The sequence below is a fragment of the Cherax quadricarinatus genome, chromosome 75, assembly GCF_038502225.1.
Source record: "Cherax quadricarinatus isolate ZL_2023a chromosome 75, ASM3850222v1, whole genome shotgun sequence".
Classification (NCBI taxonomy): Eukaryota; Metazoa; Arthropoda; class Malacostraca; order Decapoda; family Parastacidae; genus Cherax; species Cherax quadricarinatus.
In genome coordinates, this window is record NC_091366.1 from 17,714,068 (window position 1) to 17,738,342 (window position 24,275).

The 24,275-nt window shown below is 39.6% G+C and overlaps 1 protein-coding gene across 2 annotated transcripts in view; it reads left to right on the top strand.

Annotated features, from left to right (window-relative positions):
• Positions 1-16,964, top strand: part of LOC128705068 (zinc finger protein 84-like) — an 89,211-nt gene extending 72,247 nt beyond the window's left edge. For both annotated transcript variants that reach the window (XM_070101075.1, XM_070101074.1), the window contains exon 2: positions 12,691-16,964. In XM_070101075.1, the coding sequence (XP_069957176.1) occupies positions 13,719-15,254 (1,536 nt within the window). In that variant the 5' untranslated portion in view covers positions 12,691-13,718 and the 3' untranslated portion in view covers positions 15,255-16,964. The remainder of the gene's footprint in view (positions 1-12,690) is intronic.
• The last annotated feature ends 7,311 nt before the right edge of the window (positions 16,965-24,275 follow it).

Genomic DNA, 24,275 nt, shown 5'->3' on the forward strand with positions numbered 1-24,275 from the left:
TTCCCCATTACTGACATCCCAAACTTTTATAAGGTTCCAAGGTGGCTGAGCCAACTCTCCAACATTTTTCTCATTAAAACCAAGCATGCATTTCCCAAAATCTTTTACACACATGTTATTTCTTAAATACACTTTTGCTATTTCATACAGATTACTGTTTTGCACCCCTTTACATTCCATTAAAACACTGGTCTCTCTGATTTTTTGACATAACTTCAAACTCTTTGACCGGTTACTGTGTACATTATACTCATTCTTTTCTTGCTCTAGGGTGTGGGTTTTATATCTAACCCCTGGGAACTTCCCCCACAATATGTTCAGCTCACAGCAACTTGCCATACAGATTTTCACATGAATTGGCTCCAGCATCGGCACTTCCTTTCCAGCCTCCAGAGCATTATGGTCCACATTATGGTCCCACATCATCATCCTGGTCTGGTTGATAACCACGTTCACTGGTACCATCCTCCTCATACGAGCCAAACAGTGTCTGAAACTGAGAAAGAGCTCTGAGGGGTATCACCATCCTCCCCAAGCCAATAGCTCAGAGATTCCAGAGTGCTTCCCCACTCAGCAAATACAAAGAAAGGGATCCTCTCATCCTAGTTGTTAGTATTATCTATACCATAGGCTTGCATTATTGTCTTGAGGGTTTGATGTAATTTCTCTATTTCCCCTTGAGATGGAGGGTGATAGGCAGTTGAAAACTGAGGCTCTACTTTTAATCCCTTTAAAACATTTCTACAAGACTTTGAGGTAAAGTTAGGCCCTTGGTCTTTTTGCTCCACTTGAGGAAAACCAACATGAAAAAAAAACTTCATCAAAGCCCTTAAGACTACATGAGCTGTTATCTTATGCCGAGGGACTGCTTCCAGGTACCTGGTAGTGGAGCAAATAATTGTGAGTAAATAATCATTTCAGTAGATGTACTTAGTCCTTGGGAATGGACGAAGTACATTACTACCAGCTTGCTGAAAGGTTCATCTGGTGCTGAAATAGACTGAAGGGGAACAGGTTTAATACTTTGACTAGGTTTCCCTATAAATTGAAAGACATGATAGGTCTCAATATACTCTCTGACAGTCTCCCACAGCTGAGACCAGAAGAAATGCCTGGAAACCTTCGACATCACCATCTGGTGACAAAACCATTGTTCTCCTTTCATCGATACTGCAAACAGAGGTGACCTCTTTGTAAAAGTTTCCTCCCTGAAATGAAAACACTTATTTAATTGTAAAATCTCTTCTTCAGCAACAGCTGAGGCTATGATCAGCTTAAGAGTGACATTTTCCTGCACAGAAATTAATTGCACCCTAGTAGGTGCAGCCTCTCTCACACTACTTAACTGATCCATTCTCCAGTCATGCTCAGTTCTGGCTGGAACATCCTTTTCTTCAGTTGACTGCAGTTCAACATCAGAAAACAGAGTTTCCAGACCTAAGCCCTCACCATCCTCACGAGAAATACGAAGACTATTGATAGCATGATCATGAGTCATACTTCTCATGGTGGAACCATCAGGGAGAAGGTCTGGCAGGGTTTTCCTAGCCTTTTCCTCCCAACATTTGGGACTTGGTTTCCCCCTAACTAGTTGTTCCTCACTCTCTAGCAGGCCCATAACATTATTCCCTAATAAGAGGTTGACCCCTTCGAAGGGAATTTCATCTGAAATACCTGCAGGGAGATAGCCAACTTCGTATGCAGATTCTACCCATAATTTGTGTACGGGTGTTCTTATGGGTGAACCTGTAATACCCTTCAATAAGATATCTACTCCAGTATAGGTATCCTTAGACACTGGCAGCACTCCAGCATGTAGCAAGGAGTAGGTGCTACATCCATCTCTCAAGGACATTATGTTCTCAACTCTGCCTACATCATTGTGCAAACCAACTGTGGACCTACTAGAAAATATACACTTCCTGGGGTCTAGATCCAAAGGTTCCTCCTCACCTTGCCTTGAAGACCTAATGCAGGCAACTGGATGTATCTCTGCAGTTAGGGTTCCTCCCTTTCCTGATCTCGCCATCTTGACCAGCAAAACTTTTGTGTATGTCCAGTTTTGTTACAGTAGTAACAGGTAAAACTCTTAAAGATATTTTTACCATTTGGTGTAGGACTGGTACTGTTTACTCGAGGACCTGAAACATTATCTGATGATCTAGATAAACTTTGAGCTCCAGCTGACTTACCTTTTCCTTCTATTTTAGAGGGTGCCTCAGCCTTCATTTGTCCCTGAAAATTCTTGTCCCACTTACTTTTATGACCATAGGACTTGGAATAAGGTTTAGAACGAGTGGGGAAATTTTCAGAAGGAGCATGACTGTTTTTACTTACCAATTCCCTGCGAGCCAAGAATCTGTCACCTAGATCCAGTGCTTCTGAAAGATTATCTGGGTTTTTGTCCTCCAGATATTCTCTGAGGTCAACAGGGATTGTATTGTACAATTCCTCATGAACCATCAGATCTACTAATTTGTCATAGTCTTTATTAACTCCTTTAGAACAAACTCATTTCTTAAAAAGGAACAGTTTCTCATTCCCAAACTCGGTTAAGGTCTGCCCATCCTGAAATTTTTGATTTCTGAACTTTTGTCTATATTTCTCAGGTATCATTTGGTATACAAGCAATACTTCCTCTTTAATTTTATCATAATCAGAAAAAATTTTCCCCTCCAGAGTCTCTACTCTCTGGAATCCTTTACCCACAAGTTGTGTGCGAACTAGGGTAGCCCACTTCTGTTTGGGCCATCCTTGCTACAAAGCAGTCTTCTCAAAAAAAGAAAAATATCTATCTGGGTCTCTCTCTGTAAACTTAGGGACAAAATTTGCAGCTTTAGTTATGTTAAAGTACTGCTCAGGCTCTTGTTCTGAACCTCCTAACCTTTGACGTTCTTCCTCCTTAGCTTTCATTAATTTCATTTCAGCCTCTAGCACAGCTAATTTAAGTCTCATCCTCTCCATTTCCATATCACCTGGAGTGGGTGATCCCTCATGTTCACTGTTAACAGGCATATTTACTGATGAATTATTACCTTCCTCTCTGAAGCCTGAAAAGTTTAAAAACTCAACTTCTGACATAGTTTTTATCTTTAAACACTTGCTTCCCTCTTACATTATCAGTGGACAAAGTTTTCCCACAGGCAAATAAAATAACACAAGTTAGATGTAAAATATTCACATGGCACTTACCATAACCACAACAAAATTGTGTTACTTAGCCTTTCTCCCTCCTTAGGAGAAAAACAACCTGTGAACTAATATATGAAAACATTTCCACTGACACCACCTTGGTAAATCTTCTCCTACCAGAAACATGCAACTTATTACCCCCATACCAGTACATATAGTTCAAAGAATGTTTTGAGTTATTTTAGCAGTCAAATAACTCTCCCAGACAGGCCCCCATGTTATGTTATGTCCCTTATTACTTTGATAGTAAGGTTCTCACTACATGTTCTAGTGTGGGGTAGCTTGTTACTTAATGGCCTAATCTGTCTAGGGTAATACATCATGAATGATCATCCTCAGTGTCTCTGATATCCTTTCACCAGCCCTCTTCACAGGTTATTTAAACTACTACTATAAAAATATAACTGTATTCTAAATAGATATGTACAGCACTCACATATTCAAAACATAAGTCTGCACACTCCTTAGCTGTTCTCCCACATGGTGCATCTCAGCAACTTTGCCCTTCTCTCTTCATGACTAATCTCTGGGCTAACCAGTGTTTTGACACTTTAGTCACCCTGGGTATGGTGGCCACAGCTTAAGTTCTAAAACTCACCCCTGGGGCACACATAATGCCCCCAAGAAATAGAAAGAAGGACCCAGAGGTCCTGCCAGCTTGAAGTCAACAAACAGAGAGGGAGAGTGAGGAGCCTAGCTAAGCTCCTCTCACACCCACCAAAAAACAAAAGACTATTGCCAAGCACAATTCTCTAGTTATCACAACTATCCCACACCTTAATTTAATTCTACAAAAAGAAATACAGCTTTATAAACTAATTTAAACTGTGTGTGTGTGTGTCTATAGTATAACCTATTATATTCAGAAAAACAGGTTTGACTCAGCTGCCTTACAGCCATAAGAGTGATCTGCCCTTATGACATTTAGAGCTGAGTCCCCATCAATTCAACATAATTAGGTATTCCAGAGTAACTGCTACTTATAAATACATGTTGGGTCCTATAGCTCCATAACACTGTGCTCTCCCATCTCTGCATTGGCCATACTCGCCTTACCCATGGGTATCTCATGGATGGACACCCTATTCCTCTGTGAGGTTTGTTGGGTCTCTATTTCGTTTCTTCACTTCTTGTAGACTGCCTGGTTTACCAGCAAGCTCATAAGATTTACCACCAGTGCTGCCACCACCCTACCACTCTTACCTTATCTTTCCTTCTTGCAGATGGTCCTGCCTTTGACATACAGTCACTTTTTGGCTTTGTATCAGCAACTGCTTTACTGTATGAACTTTGATACATAACCCTAAGCACTCCTTCCACCCCTTTTCTCCCCTCACCTCTGATCCCCTCTCTGCCTCGCTGTTTATAACCCCAGCACTATTTCTGCCCCACAGCACTGTTTGACCCCTGTCACTTTAGCACTCTCTTTGATTATAATAATAATAATAGTAATAATAATATAAAAAAGAAGTGCTAAACCTACAAGGGTCATTCAGCACATCAGGGCATGGAAGGATGCAGGGGTATTGGGTAGCAAGAGAGAGAGGGATGATTATTAGCACATGGAATGCAGTGGGGCAGTGGATAGTGCAGGGGTAGAGGGTAGCAAAAGATTGAGGTAGAAAGGGCTGTGAGGAGTGCTAGAGTCATCATCAGAGTTTGTGCAGTAAGTCAGTTGCTGTCAAAAAGTCAGTGAGAGAGTCTGGGTTAAAGGAGGGTCTATTAGCAAGATGGGAGATATTGTAAGGGCAGCAGAGTGGTGACAGCGTTGGAGATAAATTCTGCATGCTCGTTGATAGAGATATCGGTCCAACAGAATGTGGCTAACAGGCACAGACCTGACAATTCTCTCAGAATGGGACAGGGCATCTCTCCATGAGATACCCATGAGTAAGACGAGTGTGGCCGATGTGAAGAAGGGAGAGAGTAGTCTCCCATTCTCTACATCGATGGCAAGAAGACAGACAGAAACCTATACTCAGTTTAAGAGAATGTAGTTTGTTATGGAGCAGATCAGACCAGCATTGTTGCCAATGGGTGTGAAGGGGGGCAGCAATTACAGCAAAATAGTCTGTGAAAGGAACACCTCTGTATGACACTGCTGACCGCACAGCAGTGTCTACCTGTTCATTGCCCTGTAAGTCATCATGACCGGGGACCCAACAAAAAACAAAATCTTTGTGCTTACTAGAGATATGATGTAACCAAAGTTGGATACGAAGAACTAGGGGATGAGGTGTATCAAATTTTTGTATAGCCTGGAAAGCACTAAGGGAGTCTGAAATTACAAATAGTGACACAGGTGTAGATGCAATACAGATATGTGCTACGAGACTGGCATGCAATTCTGCCATAAAAATGCTTGCTGACAATAATAAATGCCCTCGCACAACGCTGTCTGGAAACACTGCTGTGAATCCGATGCCATCAGAAGACTTAGAACCATCGGTGTACACTGCAATGACATGAGAGTGAGATTGAAAGTGTTTAAGAAATAGAGAGTGAGAAGCCACTGTAGGCAGTTGGGCTTTCGCACATGACAGTGGGAAAGAACAGACACGAACTGTCTGAACTTCCCAAGGGGGTAGGGAAAAGTCAGATGCTACATGAATATAGAAATGTGGAAACTGAAGAGAAGACAAGAGCGAATGTAGGTGGAAAGAGAAGGAATGGAGTAAACAGAGGCGATGAACAAATAACTTCTATTGACATCAGTAACTATCCTGTATATGGAAGGATTGCGGAGGTCATGAGAGTGAACATAATAGTGAAGGCAATGAGCATCATGGCGATTGGTCAAGGATGGAATATTCACCTCTGCATAGTGACTCTCAACAAGTGAGGAGCGTAAACCACCGAGTCATAAACGTAATTCCTGGTGATGGATGGGATTAAGGTTAGAGAGTTGCAGGAGAGGCTGCTGAATATATCTGGTCACTGTAATCGAGTTTGGATAAAATTAGGGCTGAATGTAGTCACAGGAGAGTGCTATGATCAGCCCCCCATGAAAGATGTGCAAGGGTGCAAGGGTTTTAAGGAGCTTCGGCTGGCTATGATAAGTTGCCCTCAGAAAGGTAATGTAAGGTTTCCAGGATAACCTAGGTCAAACAGAAGGCTGAGAAACCTGACTATCATGTTTTGGGATTTGTGAGCCATGTAGGTACAATGCATGATCAGAGATGACTGAACGTCTAGTGAAAGAAATTTGGTGAGTTATACTACTAGAATATTTAACCCTTTGATTGTTTACGCCATATAAATACGTCTTACGCACCACTGTTGTCTTACGCACCACTGTTTCTGACATATTTATACGCATAAATTCTAGGGGCTTCAAATGAAGCAGGAGAAAGCTGGTAGGCCCACATGTGAGAGAATGGGTCTCCATGGTTAGTGTGCACCATATAAAAAAAATTGGGGAGCCAGTGGTGCATTGTGGGAATGCCATTTCAGTTGTCCTTTTTCACCATACTTAGTGGTAAAAAATATGCGACTCCCCAGCAAATCTGGGACTCTTCTCTTCCCAAGTGATGCTCTAACACAGATGGAAGTGTCAGTGAAGATCAAGTTCATGATTTCCGGGAGTTTGAGACCAAAAGCAATGGAGGAGGAGGAGGAAGAAGAGGAGGAGGAAGAGGAGGAGGAGGAAGAGGAGGAGGAAGAGGAAGAGGAAGAGGAAGAGGAGGAAGAGGAAGAGGAGGAGAAGAAGAGGAAGAGGAAGAGGAGGAGCAGGAAGAGGAAGAGGATGAGGAAGAGGAGGAGGAGAAGAGGAGGAGGAGGAGGAGGAGGAAGAGGAGGAGGAAGAAAAGAAGAGGAGGAGGAGGAAGAAGAAGAAGAAGAAGAAGAAGAAGAAGAAGAAGAAGAAGAAGAAGAAGAAGAAGAAGAAGAAGAAGAAGAAGAAGAAGAAGAAGAAGATGTAATAATATTGTTCCCTTGAAACAAGAAAAAAAAAGTCTACGCCATGACAGTGACAAGATAAGGGGAGATAACATCTGCTAAGAGCTGATGTTTGATGAGCTTAAGCGAGGGTGGGGGAGGGTGCAGCTGATAAGAAAAGATTAGATGACCATTGCCCTCACTTTGTTTTTGCTGGTACACAAACATTTCTGTCTGTCTATTTGTCTGTCTGCCAAGCTCCCTGTCTATCCATCTAGCTCTCTGTCTCAGAGAGAGCCACAAGACTGTGTCATCATCACGTTTACTCACATCTTCAAGCAGAGTATACCACTTTGTCTGGATTTCTTGGGTTATCCTAGGTAATTTACACTATGTATACTTGTATTTATGTGTACCTGTGAGACAGAGATAGACAGACAGATAGAAAGAGAGACAGATTGAAAGAGATAGAATGAGGGAGAAAGATAGTTAGATAGAATGGAGGGGAAGCAGCATCCGACCCCATTGTTTTGACAGGAGGTAGGGAGAGTGAGTAATGAGACAATATGCCATTTTGACAGCTGCTGACTCCTGACTCAAAACAATTATAAGTCACACACTCACACACAAGACAAGCTTGCTGAATGATGATAATAGCACTTACATGAAAGTATCTAGTGACTATATATGTGTATATATATTATAGAAACCAAAAGGAGGATGAATGGAAGGCAGGAATGAAGGAAGGACAAGATGAAAGGAAGGAAAGATGAAGGAATATAGGAAGGAAGGTAGGAAAGGAATGCAGGTAAGAAAGGAATGCAGGAAGGTAAGAAGGAAGGTAGGAAACGAATGCAGGAAGGAAGAAATGATGACACATGACCATTTACCTAGGATAACTACATAACACAACTGCCTGCTAATACTTTGAAGAAAACTGCTCAGAGGAGGTGTTTTGTCTTTGCACATCAAAAAAAAAAGTCCACAAAAATGCACACACACTGGTTTTGTGTGTGAGGAGTGTAAAACACCATTGTGTATGAAAACATGTTTAACCCTTTCAGGGTCCAAGGCCCAAATCTGGAGTCACGCACCAGTGTCCAAGAATTTAAAAAAAAAAAAATTTGTTATTTTTTCTTGTGAAATCGTAGAGAATCTTTTTGTGAAGGTAATAAAACAAAAAGTACGAAATTTGGTGGAAAATTGACGAAATTATGCTCTCGCGAATTTTGATGTGTCAGCGATACTTACGAATCGGCGATTTTGCCAACTTTGACTCCCATTTTAGGCCAATTACATTATTCCAATCAACCAAATTCTTAGCTATTTCGCTAGTATTACTTCTATTCTATCGATTGAGCACAAGAAATCGCCAAGTCAACTGTTTCAACTACAAAATAAAGTGATCGGAAATTGTTAATTTGGCCAATTTAACACAAAGTTCAAAATATTCCAATTTCAAAATAGGGTCCAGAATGAACAATGTAGGCATTCCTGGCACTAAACTAACATTTCCTCTGTTCACTAGTTATGTTTTGAGGCTTTACAAATAAATTCCATTTTGATTTTTTATTCACATAATGAATTTTTATTCACACCAAAAAATAGAAGATTTACTGTTATGCAATACTGTAATAATTGTATAAATATCATCACCATATTTGTGAATGTATATTAGACCCACCAGCTGACGTGTATTAGATGTGTGAGGTCGTTTGTTTACTCTTGAACATCGGCAAAAATTAAACATTTCTGCTAGTTTGAGATCAGTTTCAAGCCATTTCCAGTGCTAAAACCAATCAAAATCATCTCTATTTCTGTAATATGTCTTCCATTCTATCAAATGAGACCAAGAAATCGCAAATACAACTATAAAAAACATACGAAAAAACACTGCAAAGTTGCTGTTTTAATCGAAAAATCATGATTTCATTTTTTTTTCTCTCATTATACACAGTGTGCTGCAGGATCTGTTTTATGTGGTGCACACATACCACATAGATGTATTCTCTCATATCTAGGTCCAAATGCACCACTCACAGTTTATCAGAGTGAGCTGAGCTCATGGCGTAGATCTACGGTTTGGACCCTGAACCTAAAGCCGTAGATCTACGGGACGGACCCTGAAAGGGTTAAAAGAGTTCCACAAGCTGCAGAACTTCTAGGAATATGTTCGGTGACTGTACATTGGTATATATATTATAGAACAATAGTAATAAAAAAAATTGTATTGTTTGCTTTTGTAAACAAGTTTTGTAAACAATATATGGATAATTATGTTTGTTTGCTTATTGTGTTGTATACAACGAGTGTATATGTGTACATTGCACCTTACTGTGGTCTCACAGGCCACTTAAGTTATGTGAAAAAATAAAATAGTGAAAAAAACAACCTTCAAATACAAGTAAACCAAAGTTTACCTGGTGAGTGGCAGTCGCTGCTGTTGCCATACACGGCTCATTTTCTGCAAACTTCACGCCTCTATATCTCGGTAAGTACTGATGGCAAAAAAAATTTTGGGGGACTAAAACATTCAGAAAAATAATCTTAACATTTTCATAAGAAAAAATAATTTTTTTTTTGAATATTTTGCAACATAGAATGACAGTTTCAGAAAGGGGCCTGTGACAGTCAAAGGGTTAAACACATGAGTAGTGGCCCAATTGGAAACATGGTTGACCACATGCTGGAGAGAAACTACAATGAGGCAACAGTCAGCACCTGCACAAGCTATAGCAAAGTCATCAACACAAAGAAATGGCCAAATATTGGATGGAAGAATAGATGCCAGATCATTTATAGCAAGGAGAAAAAGTGTTGTGCTCAGAACATCCCTGGGTGACACCTTCAGCTAGGACAAAGTCCGGGGAAAGCATATTATTAACCTGGACATGAAAATGCCTTTCAGTTAAGAAGTTCTTGAGGGAAAATGGGAGATTGCCTTGGTGGCCTAAGGAGTGGGCCTGTGCCAAGATATTATACCTCCAAGTTGTGTCAGATGCCTTCTCAAGGCCATAAAAGGTGGTGATAACCAAGTGGTTACTGGTAAAAGGATTATGAACTTTTGTATCCAGGCGTACTAAGGGGTAGAATGGCGCTTGCACATTTCATTAAAAAAAAAAAGCAAAGATGTAAACTAGACAGAGATGCTTCCTATACAGACGAAGGCAAAGATAAACAGAGCTGCTGACATAAAAAGGGAGGCACTGGTCAGTGAAACTGCTTGTATCAAACTAAAGCTGAAGGAATCTTACAGGAGACATGAATCGCAGGAAGAACTAAAAGCCCTAAAGGAAATTGAAAAAATACTTAGGCCAAATCCAGGCAAGATGGGACATACACAGATGGCAGCCAAGAAATGAGTGAGATACTAAAGCCCCAGTGCGACTCGGTGTTCAGCGACCTGCTGCCCATATTAAAGTATTTATTTATTAATTTGAACATGATACAGTGAAGTACAAAGTTATTACAGTGCAACATGCCAAAGCCCCTTGTATGCAGAGCATTATGAGCAGGCTTAAAATTAACTTAAGATTAACTAAACAATAATATATTCAGTGGTAAAAACATTATTGTAAACAGATAACAGTTTAGCACAAATGAGTATTACAAAGACAGGTCATATGGTCATTTACTGTGTTGCTAAGCATTCAATAGAATGGAGTATTCTGTTAGGTAATGTAATTAAAAAATAAAGTTTGATTGGATCACAGGTTAGACAATCTAAATAAATTCTTTATGAATGAGACCCAAAATTTGGTCATCTAAAATTTCTCAGATATTATCCTAACTCCACAAGACTTTGAAAAGGCAGTAAATGACATGCCCATGCACTCTGCCCCAGGCTCAGACTCATGGAACTGCATGTTCATCAAGAAGCCCCTGTCATGTGCCTTCAACATTCTATTGAGAGGGAGCATGGACACAGGGGTCATCCCACACTCTCTAAAAACAACAGACTTAGCCCCACTCTATGAAGGTGGCAGTAAAGCAATTGCAAAGAACTACAGTCTGATAGCACTAACATCCCATATAAAAATCTTTCAGAGGGTTCTAAGAAAGATCACCAACCACCTAGATGCCCATCAGTTACACAACCCAGGGCAACATGGGTTTAGAGTAGGTCGCTCCTGCCTGTCCCAGCTACTGGACCACTATGACAAGGTCTTGGATGCTGTAGAGGATAAACAAAATACAGATGTACACAGACTTTTCGAAAGCTTTTGACAAATGTGACCATGGTGTAATAGCGCACAAAATGCTTGATAAAGGAATAACAGGAAAAGCTGGTAGAGCTATAACTTCCTGACAAATAGAACACAAAGAGTAATAGCACACAGAGTAAAGTCCAAGGCAGCTATGGTGGAAAGCTCTGTTCCACAAGGCACAGTACTCGCTCCCATTCTATTCCTCACCCTCATATTGGACAGAGATGTGAGCCATAGCTCCGTATCTTCCTTTGCGGATGACATCTGGATTGCCATGGTAGTGACTTCCATCAAAGACACCGCAAGACTCCAAGCGAGCATCAACCAAATCTTCAAATGGGCCACTCAAAACAATGTGAAGCTCATTAAGGAGAAATTTCAACTACTCAGATGTGAAAAATTTGAGAAAAATAAAAATATATCAGTGTATACGACAAATTCTAACCATACAATAGAGCAAAAAAGTAATGTGAAGGATCTGGGAGTGATAATGTCAGAGGATCTCTCCTTCAAAGATCACAACAATGTTTCTACCGCATCTGCTAGGAAAATGATAGGATGGATAATGCAAACCTTCAAAACTAGGGATGCCAAGCTGATGATGATTCTCTTCAAATCACTTGTTTTCTCTAGGCTGGAATACTGCTGTACACTAACTTCCCCCTTCAAGGCTGGCAACATTGCTTACCTGGAGAGTGTACAAAAGAACTTTCACAGCACACCTAAGTATGATAAGGCACCTAAATTACTGGGAATGGTTGAAGGTTCTTGATCTGTATTCCCTGGAATGCAGGTGAGAGATAAATTATAATGTACACTTGGAAAATCCTAGAGGGATTAGTTCCAAACTTGCACACGAAAATCACTCCCTATGAAAGCAAATGACTTGGCAGGAAATGCAACATTCCCCCAGTGAAAAGCAGGGGTGCCACAAATACATTGAGAGACAACACAATAAGTGTCCAGGGCCCAAGACTGTTCATCTGCCTCCCAGCATGCATAAGGAGGATTGCCGGTAGACCCGTGGCTGTCTTGAAGAAGGCACTGGACAAGCACCTGAAGTCAGTACCTGACCAACCGAGCTGTGGTTCATACGTCAGTTTGCGTGCGGGCAGCAGTAACAGCCTGGTTGATCTGACCCTGATCTACCATGAGGCCTGGTCTCAGACCAAGCCATGGGGGCATTGCCCCCCAGAACCCTCTCCATGTAAACTCCAGGTGAAACTCCAGAGGTGTTGGGCTGAAAGTCTGGTGTGGCCAGTGTGGCCACACCAGACATGCTTGACTGAGGGTCTTTAAAAATATATGACTATTTTATATAATGAAACATGTGATAATAGTTTTTTTCTAGTTTAGTATGTTGTGTTGGTAATGGTGGAATAATGTACTATACTGTCTCATGTTTCTATTGCAGAAGTTTTTTGTGGAAGACTACCAGGTTGTGTCTTGCCAGACACTATATCTTCAGTACTTCAAGAAGCACCAGTGTAAGTGTCTTGAACAACAACTGATATTGCAGAAGTATTTTCTAGAATACTACCAGGCTGTATATTGCCAGATACTTTACCTTCAGTACTTCAAGAAGCACCAGTGTAAGTGTCCTGAACAACAACTGATATTGCAGAAGTTTTTTGTGGAAGACTACCAGGTTGTGTCTTGCCAGACACTATATCTTCAGTACTTCAAGAAGCACCAGTGTAAGTGTCTTGAACAACAACTGATATTGCAGAAGTTTTTTGTGGAAGACTACCAGGTTGTATATTGCCAGACACTATATCTTCAGTACTTCAAGGAGGGCAACACCAGTTATTCATGTTATTTTAACTAGCTAAGTATTAATAAATAATTTTGCTAATGATATTGTGGATTCTACGTAAAAATTGCATGTCACTTCATAGAAAATACAAGTTAGTAATACTGTATTTAAGAATTTTCAGAAAAATCTGTGTTTAAACACAAGAGAAAATAATAAAATTGTTCTTCAGTGTATCTTCAGTTTTAGTACATATATTAGTCTTTTAATAGAAAAAAACTAAATTATGTTAGTCTTTTAACACATGAAATAAACGTTGTTAATGCTCGTAAGTAGAAATAGTTTTGCCTAAAGCAAATGTTAAAATCAAAATACATTCATGTGGAAAACTGTGTTCAATATCCAAAATAGTTTACCAAATATAAATCTTAAAATACACTTGAGAGTACATAACAAAGATTAACGATACTACTGTTGAATGACTAAAATATTTTAATGTTAAATACCTTTTGTGAAGATTAGATTAGATTTTGCCACTGAAGTGGCTAGTTTATTGTGCACCCCATATCCATCCTGTGGACGGCAGTGCAAGAGCATATGGATACACAAAAGGCCTAGGAACTAGGCCCCAAAGGGTTAACAGGAATACATATGGATTTATATCTACATATCTACCTTTAGTGAAAAATATGAAAAAACGTGAAGGAGATAAACCATATCAGTGCTCAGAGTGTTTGAAATGTTTTACTCAAAAAGGCAGTCTTGTGATACATATGCGAGTACATACAGGAGAAAAACCATTTCAGTGTTCAGAGTGTCTGAAACGTTTTACTGTAAAAGGCAACCTTGTGAAACACATGCGAGTTCATACGGGAGATAAACTATTTCAGTGTTCCGAGTGTCTGAAAGGGTTTAGTCAGAAAAGCCAGCTTGTGACACACATGCGAGTACATACAGGAGATAAACCATTTCAGTGTACAGATTGTCTGAAATGTTTTACTGAAAAAGGCAGTCTTGGGAAACATATGCAAATTCATACAGGAGAAAAACCATTTCATTGTTCAGAGTGTCTGAAATGTTTTAGTAGAAAAAGTCATCTTGTGAAGCATGTGAGAGTACATACAGGAGATAAACCATTTCAGTGTTCAGATTGTTTGAAATGTTTTACTGAAAAAGGCAGTCTTGTAAAACATATGCTAGTTCATTCAGGACATAAACCATTTCATTGTTCAGAATGTCTGAAATGTTTTGCTCAAAAAGGATATCTTATGAAACATATGCAAGTACACACAGGACATAAACCATTTCAATGTTCAGAGTGTCTGAAATGCTTTACTGTAAAAGGCAGTCTTGTAAAACATATGCTAGTTCATACAGGACATAAACCATTTCAGTGTTCTGATTGTCTAAAATGTTTTAGCTTAAAAAATAATCTTGTGACACATATGAGAATACATACAGGAGTTAAACAATTTCAGTGTTCTGAATGTCTGAAATGTTTTAGTCAAAAAATCAATCTTGTCAATCATATGAGAGTACATACAGGAGATAAACCATTTCAGTGTTCAGAGTGTCTGAAATGTTTTTATGTAAAAGGAAGTCTTGTGAAACATAAGCGAGTTCATACAGGAGATAAACCATTTCAGTGTTCAGAGTGTCTGAAATGTTTTACTCAGAAAGAATTTTTTGTGAAACATTTGCGAGTACATGAAGGAGATAAACCATTCCAGTGTTCAGAATGTCTAAAATGTTTTACTCAGAAAAAATATTTTGTGAAACATATGCAAGTACATAAAGGAGACAAACCATTTCAGTGTTCAGAGTGTCTGAAATGTTTTACTGAAAAAGGCAGTCTTGTGAAACATATGCGAGTTCATACAGGAGATAAACCATTTCAGTGTTCAGATTGTCTGAAATGTTTTAGTTTAAAACACAATCTTGTGAGACATATGAGAGTACATACAGGAGATAAACCATTTCAATGTTCAGAGTGTCTGAAATGTTTTAGTGTGAAAAACAATCTTGTCAGCCATATGAGAGTACATAAAGGAGATAAACCATTTCAGTGTTCAGAGTGTCTGAAATGTTTTCCTGTAAAAGACAGGCTTGTGAAACATATGCGAGTTCATACAGGATATAAACCATTTCAGTGTTCAAATTGTCTGAAATGTTTTAGTTTAAAACACAATCTTGTGACACATTTGAAAGTACATACAAGAGATTAACAATTTTTATGTTCAGAATGTCTGAAATGTTTTAGTGTAAATATCAGTCTTGTCAATCATAATAAGCATGTATGCACCAGGAGAAGAGAGAAGTGTAGAGGAGAGAGAGAGAGATTTTCGAGATGTTAAACGAATGTATAGGAACCTTTGAACTAAGTGAGAAAGTAATTGTGGAAGGGGACCTAAATGCTAAAGTAGGAGAAATAGTTAGAGAGGATGTGGTAGGTAAGTTTGGGGTGCCAGGTGTAAATGATATGGGAGCCCTTTGATTGAACTTTGTATAGAAAGGGGTTTAGTTATAGGTAATACATATTTTAAGAAAAAGAGGATAAAAAAGTATACAAGATATGATGTAGGACGCAGTGACAGTAGTTTGTTGGACTACGTATTAGTAGATAAAAGACTGTTGAGTAGACTTCAGGTTGTACACGTTTATAGAGGGACCACAGATATATCAGATCACTTTTTAGTTGTAGCTGTCGTGAGACTAAAAGGTAGATGGGATACAAGGAAAATAGAAGCAGCAAGTAAGAGAGAGGTGAAGGTTTATAGACTAAAAAAGGAGGGGGTTAGGGAAAGATATAAACAACTATTGGAGGATAGATGGGCTAGTGAGAGTATAGGCAATGGGGTCAAAGATGTATGGGGTAGGTTTAAAAATGTAGTGTTAGTGTGTTCAGCTGAAGTTTGTGGTTACAGTAAAGTGGGTGCAGGGGGGAAGAAGAGCGATTGGTAGAATGATGATGTAAAGAGAGTATTAAGGGAGAAAAAGTTAGCATATGATAGGTTTTTACAAAATAGAAGTGATGCATGGAGAGAAGAGTATATAGAGAGAAAAAGAGAAGTTAAGAGAGTGGTGAAGCAATGTAAAAAGAGAGCAAATGAGAGAGTGGGTGAGATGTTATCAACAAATTTTGTTGAAAATAGAATGTTTTGGAGTGAGATTAACAAGTTGAGGAAGCCTAGGGAACAAATGGATGTCAGTTAAAAATAGGAGAGGAGAGTTATTCAATAGAGAGTTAGAGGTATGGGGAAGATGGAGGGAATATTTTGAGGAATTGTTAAATGTTGATGAAGATAGGGAAGCTGTGATTTCGTGTATAGTGCAAGGAGGAATAACATCTTGTAGGAGTGAGAATGAGCCAGTTGTGAGTGTGGGGGAAGTTCGTGAGGCATTGAGCAGAATGAAAGGGGGTAAGGCAGCTGGGATTGATGGGCTAAAGATAGAAACATTAAAAGCAGGAGGGGATATAGTTTTGGAGTGGTTGGTGCTATTATTTAATAAATGTATGGAAGAGGGTGAGGTACCTAGGGATTGGCAGAGAGTGTGCATAGTTCCTTTGTATAAAGGCAAAGGGGACAAAAGAGAGTGCAAAAATTATTCAAATTCAAATTGAAATTCAAATTTATTTATTTATTTGCAACTAGTACATTGAGATTATGTATTTACAATAATGGGTAGAAGTGCAAAGAGAGCCTCTATTATGCCTAGGCATTATGGGCTTGCTGAATACTTAATACTAAAGAAATTTATCATAGTTGTACAATAGTTCTGTTAATCATAAATGAATCTAATTGTTATGGTTCGAATCTTAATCTTTAGCCAGGTTAGTGTACTCTGTAACAAAACACTTCATAGAATGAGAAGGTACTTCCAAACTTAGAAATGTAAGACACAAATAATAGTTACTCAATCTTTCAAGTTTCTTTTTATTTATAAGCTTAAATGCTTCCTAGATATTCATAAATATCTATTAAATATCACTTTGTCAGAAACTTTCATTCACATAAGAAAACGTTTAAGTGGAATGTACATCATAGACCCCTTCCAGAGACTTTGTCAGTATGGTCACTACATTTGTTAATCATCGAAGAATAGGACAGCTTCCTCATTAATGACATTATTTAAACATGAGTATATACATTGAGAAGGAATACCTTCACCGAGTAACACCCTGGCATAAGGTAAATATCACTTAGAGTTCTGTACTTGACACAGGTCGTCACATCATAATACTGAAGGTAAGTGTATATAGCTGTCCGCAGACTTCACTTCAGACTGTACCTCCAGCCAGTTCAGGAGTTTCTACAACACAATTCTCTATTCAAGTGAGAACTAGGAGGAGTACTAATGGGATTGCTAAGTCAGTGCTCACTGAGTTGGCAGAGAGAGCGAACCGACTCAATACAGTTAATCCCTACATGACATCAACTCACCAAAGGAGGGAGGGTAGAGCAGACTAAACTACCCTCCAAGGATATGTCTTGTTTCAACTCTCAGCCGGCTGTTACCTACCTACCACACTACTAAAAATACGTATATGTACATATATCATACCCGGGTATATTCATAATAATACATATCCCTAAACCAGATAATATTATAAACTAGTGGAATCTTTAATTTAGCTATTATTAAAGAAACCCCAAGTATAATATTAAGTGGATACATATACACACTATATAAGTCAATCTCCAAATGATCTTGGTCATAACACTATATAAACAAAGGATAGATTCATATTTTCAAAAATGCTTTTTATGAAACATGATTCAATTTCAGGTCTCCCTCAACATTCGCGTTTTCAACTTTCGCAGGCTTCACACATTCGCAAATTCCCAACTGCCAAATTCCCAGCTGCCAAATCATATTTAAGTTTACCGCCACGAGTCCTTACTACCCTCCCTCCGACCCCTGCAACTGGCAGCCAGCCCTCCTACCACTGTGTGGTGAGTGTTTTGCTTGTTCATTATTTGCTATTAAACTACAGTATAAATATTGTAAACCCATCCATGACTGCATATTAGAATGGCTATTCGGACAGGTATTGGAAGGTGACATCATGTGTTTACTCTTGAACACAGCAAAGAATCAAACATTTCTGCTACTGCTAATAATAATAATAATATTTTATTATTATTATCACAGTGGCCGATTCCCACCAAGGCAGGGTGGCCCGAAAAAGAAAAACTTTCACCATCATTCACTCCATCACTGTCTTGCCAGAAGGGTGCTTTACACTACAGTTTTTAAACTGCAACATTAACACCCCTCCTTCAGAGTGCAGGCACTGTACTTCCCATCTCCAGGACTCAAGTCCGGCCTGCCGGTTTCCCTGAATCCCTTCATAAATGTTACTTTGCTCACACTCCAACAGCACGTCAAGTATTAAAAACCATTTGTCTCCATTCACTCCTATCAAACACGCTCACGCATGCCTGCTGGAAGTCCAAGCCCCTCGCACACAAAACCTCCTTTACCCCCTCCCTCCAACCTTTCCTAGGCCGACCCCTACCCCGCCTTCCTTCCACTACAGACTGATACACTCTTGAAGTTATTCTATTTAGCTCCATTCTCTCCACATGTCCAAACCGCCTCAACAACCCTTCTTCAGCCCTCTGGACAACAGTTTTGGTAATCCCGCACCTCCTCCTAACTTCCAAACTATGAATTCTCTGCATTATATTCACACCACACATTGCCCTCAGACATGACATCTCCACTGCCTCCAGCCTTCTCCTCGCTGCAACATTCATCACCCATGCTTCACACCCATATAAGAGCGTTGGTAAAACTATACTCTCATACATTCCCCTCTTTGCCTCCAAGGACAAAGTTCTTTGTCTCCACAGACTCGTAAGTGCACCACTCACCCTTTTCCCCTCATCAGTTCTATGATTCACCTCATCTTTCATAGACCCATCCGCTGACACGTCCACTCCCAAATATCTGAATACATTCACCTCCTCCATACTCTCTCCCTCCAATCTGATATCCAATCTTTCATCACCTAATCTTTTTGTTATCCTCATAACCTTACTCTTTCCTGTATTCACTTTCAATTTTCTTCTTTTGCACACCCTACCAAATTCATCCACCAATCTCTGCAACTTCTCTTCAGAATCCCTCAAGAGCACAGTGTCATCAGCAAAGAGCAACTGTGACAACTCCCACTTTATGTGTGATTCTTTATCTTTTAACTCCACGCCTCTTGCCAAGACCCTCGCATTTACTTCTCTTTCAACCCCATCTATAAATATATTAAACAACCACGGTGACATCACACATTCTTGCCTAAGGCCTACTTTTACTGGGAAATAATTTCCCTCTTTCCTACATACTCTAACTTGAGCCTCACTATCCTCGTAAAAACTCTTCACTACTTTCAGTAACCTACCTCCTACACCATACACCTGCAACATCTGCCACATTGCCCCCCTATCCACCCTGTCATACGCCTTTTCCAAATCCATAAATGCCACAAAGACCTCTTAGCCTTATCTAAATACTGTTCACTTATATGTTTCACTGTAAACACCTGGTCCACACACCCCCTACCTTTCCTAAAGCCTCATTGTTCATCTGCTATCCTATTCTCCGTCTTACTCTTAATTCTTTCAATAATAACTCTACCATACACTTTGCCAGGTATACTCAACAGACTTATCCCCCTATAATTTTTGCACTCTCTTTTATCCCCTTTGCCTTTATACAAAGGAACTATGCATGCTCTCTGCCAATCCCTAGGTACCTTACCCTCATCCATACATTTATTAAATAATTGCACCAACCACTCCAAAACTATATCACCACCTGCTTTTAACATCTCTATCTTTATCCCATCAATCCCGGCTGCCTTACCCCCTTTCATTTTACCTACTGCCTCACAAACTTCCCCCACACTCACAACTGGCTCTTCCTCACTCCTACAAGATGCTGTTCCTCCTTGCCCTATACACGAAATCACAGCTTCCCTATCTTCATCAACATTTAACAATTCCTCAAAATATTCCCTCCATCTTCCCAATACCTCTAACTCTCCATTTAATAACTCTCCTCTCCTATTTTTAACTGACAAATCCATTTGTTTTCTAGGCTTTCTTAACTTGTTAATCTCACTCCAAAACTTTTTCTTATTTTCAACAAAATTTGTTGATAACATCTCACCCACTCTCTCATTTGCTCTCTTTTTACATTGCTTCACCACTCTCTTAACCAATCTCTTTTTCTCCATATACTCTTCCCTCCTTTCATCACTTCTACTTTGTAAAAACTTCTCATATGCTAACTTTTTCTCCCTTACTACTCTCTTCACATTATCATTCCACCAATCGCTCCTCTTCCCTCCCGCACCCACTTTCCTGTAACCACAAACTTCTGCTGAACACTCTAACACTACATTTTTAAACCTACCCCATACCTCTTCGACCCCATTGCCTATGCTCTCATTAGCCCATCTATCCTCCAATAGCTGTTTATATCTTACCCTAACTGCCACCTCTTTTAGTTTATAAACCTTCACCTCTCTCTTCCCTGATGCTTCTATTCTCCTTGTATCCCATCTACCTTTTACTCTCAGTGTAGCTACAACTAGAAAGTGATCTGATATATCTGTGGCCCCTCTATAAACATGTACATCCTGAAGTCTACTCAACAGTCTTTTATCTACCAATACATAATCCAACAAACTCCTGTCATTTCGCCCTACATCATATCTTGTATACTTATTTATCCTCTTTTTCTTAAAATATGTATTACCTATAACTAAACCCCTTTCTATACAAAGTTCAATCAAAGGGCTCCCATTATCATTTACACCTGGCACCCCAAACTTACCTACCACACCCTCTCTAAAAGTTTCTCCTAATATAATAATAATAATAATGATAATAAATACGATAGAATTGAAGAAGGAAATTGTACAAAAATACGAGGGCTGAAGCAGTGGTGGAGGAAGTGGTTGATACATCGTCAGTGTGGCTTTGTTTATGCTGGAGTGAGTATTAGTCTCCGTGCTCTTCCAAACATTTCACAATAATTCATTGTATTTGGTGCTTGTAGATTGTGACTGGAGTGGTTGAGGCAGTGGTAGAGGCAGTGGGTGAGGCAGTGGGTGAGGCAGTGGGTGAGGCAGTGGTAGAGGCAGTGGGTGAGGCAGTGGTAGAGGCAGTGGGTGAGGCAGTGGTAGAGGCAGTGGGTGAGGCAGTGGTAGAGGCAGTGGGTGAGGCAGTGGTATTTACTAACATATATGTTATAAATAATAATAGTACATGTTAATATTAATAACATTTATAATAATAATAATAAATGTTATTCATAATGTACTATTATTATTTATAACATATATGTTAGTAAATATCACTGCCTCTATCACTGCCTCTACCACTGTCTCACCCACTGCCTCTACCACTGCCTCTACCACTGCCTCACCCACTGCCTCTACCATTGCCTCACCCACTGCCTCACCCACTGCCTCATCCACTGCCTCACCCACTGCCTCTACCACTGCCTCTACCACTGCCTCTACCACTGCCTCTACCACTGCCTCTATCACTGCCTCTACCACTGCCTCAACCACTCCAGTCACAATCTACAAGCACCAAATACAATGAATTATTGTGAAATGTTTGGAAGAGCACGGAGACTAATACTCACTCCAGCGTAAACAAAGCCACAGTGACGATGTGTCAACCACTTCCTCCACCACTGCTTCAGCCCTCGTATTTTTGTTCAATTTCCTTCTTCAATTCTATCGTATTTATTATTATTATTATTTTTATATTATTATTATTATTATTATTATTATATTATTATTATCATCATTGTTATTATTATTATTATTATTATTATTATTATTATTATTATTATTATTATTATTATTATTATTATTATTATTAGCAGTAGCAGAAATGTTTGATTCTTTGCTGTGTTCAAGAGTAAACACATGTCACCTTCCAGTACCTGTCCGAATAGCCATTCTAATATGCAGTCATGGATGGGTTTACATTATTTATACTGTAGTTTAATAGCAAATAATGAACAAACAAAACACTCACCACACAGTGGTGGGAGGGCTGGCTGCCAGTTGTGGGGGGTCAGAGGGAGGGTAGTAGGGACTTGCAGTGGTGGAGGCAGTGGTATTTAATAACATACATGTTGTTAAGGCATAACGTATGTATTTAGTACAATTTACGACGTTTTCATGTATTTTATGATTGTTCATGGTTCAACAAGTTAAGGAAGCAGTATTGTATTATATTTCCCTACAATATATTGGGGCACCAAACATTCACAGTTTTTCAACATTCACGAGGCTCTTGATCCCTGTGGAAATTTATTTGGTCCCTAAAGTTCCACAGGACAGATACGGCGTACAAAGGGGGTCCCAGAATGGCCGTAATGGATTGGCTGAGCTGGATGGCCCTTAATAAACCCACCCAAACAAAAAGCATTCTCCCCGAGTTGGCGTGGTTGGTAAGCACTATTTAAGTTATAGATTTACCCTTCAGGGAAGGAGTAGGTAGTTTTACTGGTAGTACTCTAATATTACATTTACTAAGGCAACTGTTGATAATAATAATGTAGACCTAAGACCTTAACATAGGTAGTAATAGGCCGATAATGTAGGCAAACACTAGGTTAAGTTAGCTAGGGAGAACTGGCAGCCCTAGCTTGAAGGATGAGGCGCGGCTCTGGAAGACATGAGCTCTCCCTTCTGTAGACAGACACCAACTGGACAACACGTGCCGTGATCAGCAGACGGCGCCCCCCACGTGTCTTCACATTTGAGACCTGGGAAAATCTGGTAGAGGCACCTCGATGTACCGTAGATGACCTCCTCCGTCAGACCCATACAATAAGACAAAACCTCCACTTTCTCTTAGGATTTCTGGCCAGTGTCTGGGGAAAAATTGTGAGTGAGTTGAACTGTAGGCCTGTATGCAACTGGCAGTGCATGCCCAGTACGTACCAGTGTCTCGTGTCTACCTAGAAGCTAGTGTCTGTGTCTGCATAGTTGTACTAGGGGATACACACCCCCTTGGATATAGGAATTTCTGAGGTGCAGGCAGGTCACTAATAACGATTGAATATTGCAGGAATTAAAGCTCCCGGTTGCACGTGGTTTCTGAGGGGAAGTCCAAAGGGGCTAAGCTTAGGAAGGTTGAAGATCAGGATATTTGCTACAACACCAAGTAAGTTAGTCCTTTATACGTGCATGCAGGCGAGTTTCTTGCAACATCAATCATTTGTGAAAATCTGTCCTATAAGCCACTTGTGAGGCTGAGGTACCGACCTCAGAGCTCGGTGTCAACAGAGTTTGCCAGGGTAGGTGACTCACTTGGAGGCAGTCCACACAAATTTTCACAAAAGTGGTCCTTCGAAAACCGTGATGTGGAATAGCTAGGTTAAAATTAACATAGCTAGGCCACAGTTAGGAACCAGTTTAACAGAGTTATGTTAAGTTAGCACACCTAGGCCCAGAGTTACACAGAGGCTATGCCAAGCTGACTGTACACAGAAGTTATTATTTGCAGTAATTTACAGGCAGGCCACGTAGGCTAGAGAAGCTTGTGAATTTAATTATTTACAGTGATTACAAGTAATCCAGAGTAGGAGACGTGTGTTAATTACTTACAGTAGATTTGCAAGGTAGCCACAGTTAGGCTAGGCTTGTACAATAATTACAACAGTTATAGTAGCTAGGACAGATTTAACCTAGTTATTATTTACAGGGAGTTCTAAAAGCCAGGTTTAAGTTATAGCATACTAGTTAGGTTAGGATTTACCTTATCCAACCATCCACGCTAGACAGAGTAAACTTGGCAGTTAGGCCTAGCTATTTACATACATTATTTATTCATTTACTGTTTCACAAGTTGAATTGTTGAATTTACTTGTGCGAATTAAGTGATTTTTTAATTTGTATACTGCATTTTTATTGTGTGATTTTCATTGTCTTTGATTCATTTTAATGTGGGATTTGTGAATTGTACCTGAGACTAGGTTAAGTCTTGTAATTATTTGCTGACATTGTACAGGAAATTGCTAGGTTAAGCTTTCACATGGATACACATTTCAATTGGGATTTGAGAGCTAACAGTGTACATTTTTGATTCAGAGTAGAGTCAATATAATAAAGGGAGTTGTCAAGCTTGTTGAGAAGCCTTGAGACTCGTTCATTCTTGCCTAATACCATTCGTGCTGTGGGGTGGGCTAATTGAAGTACAAATTAGTACCGT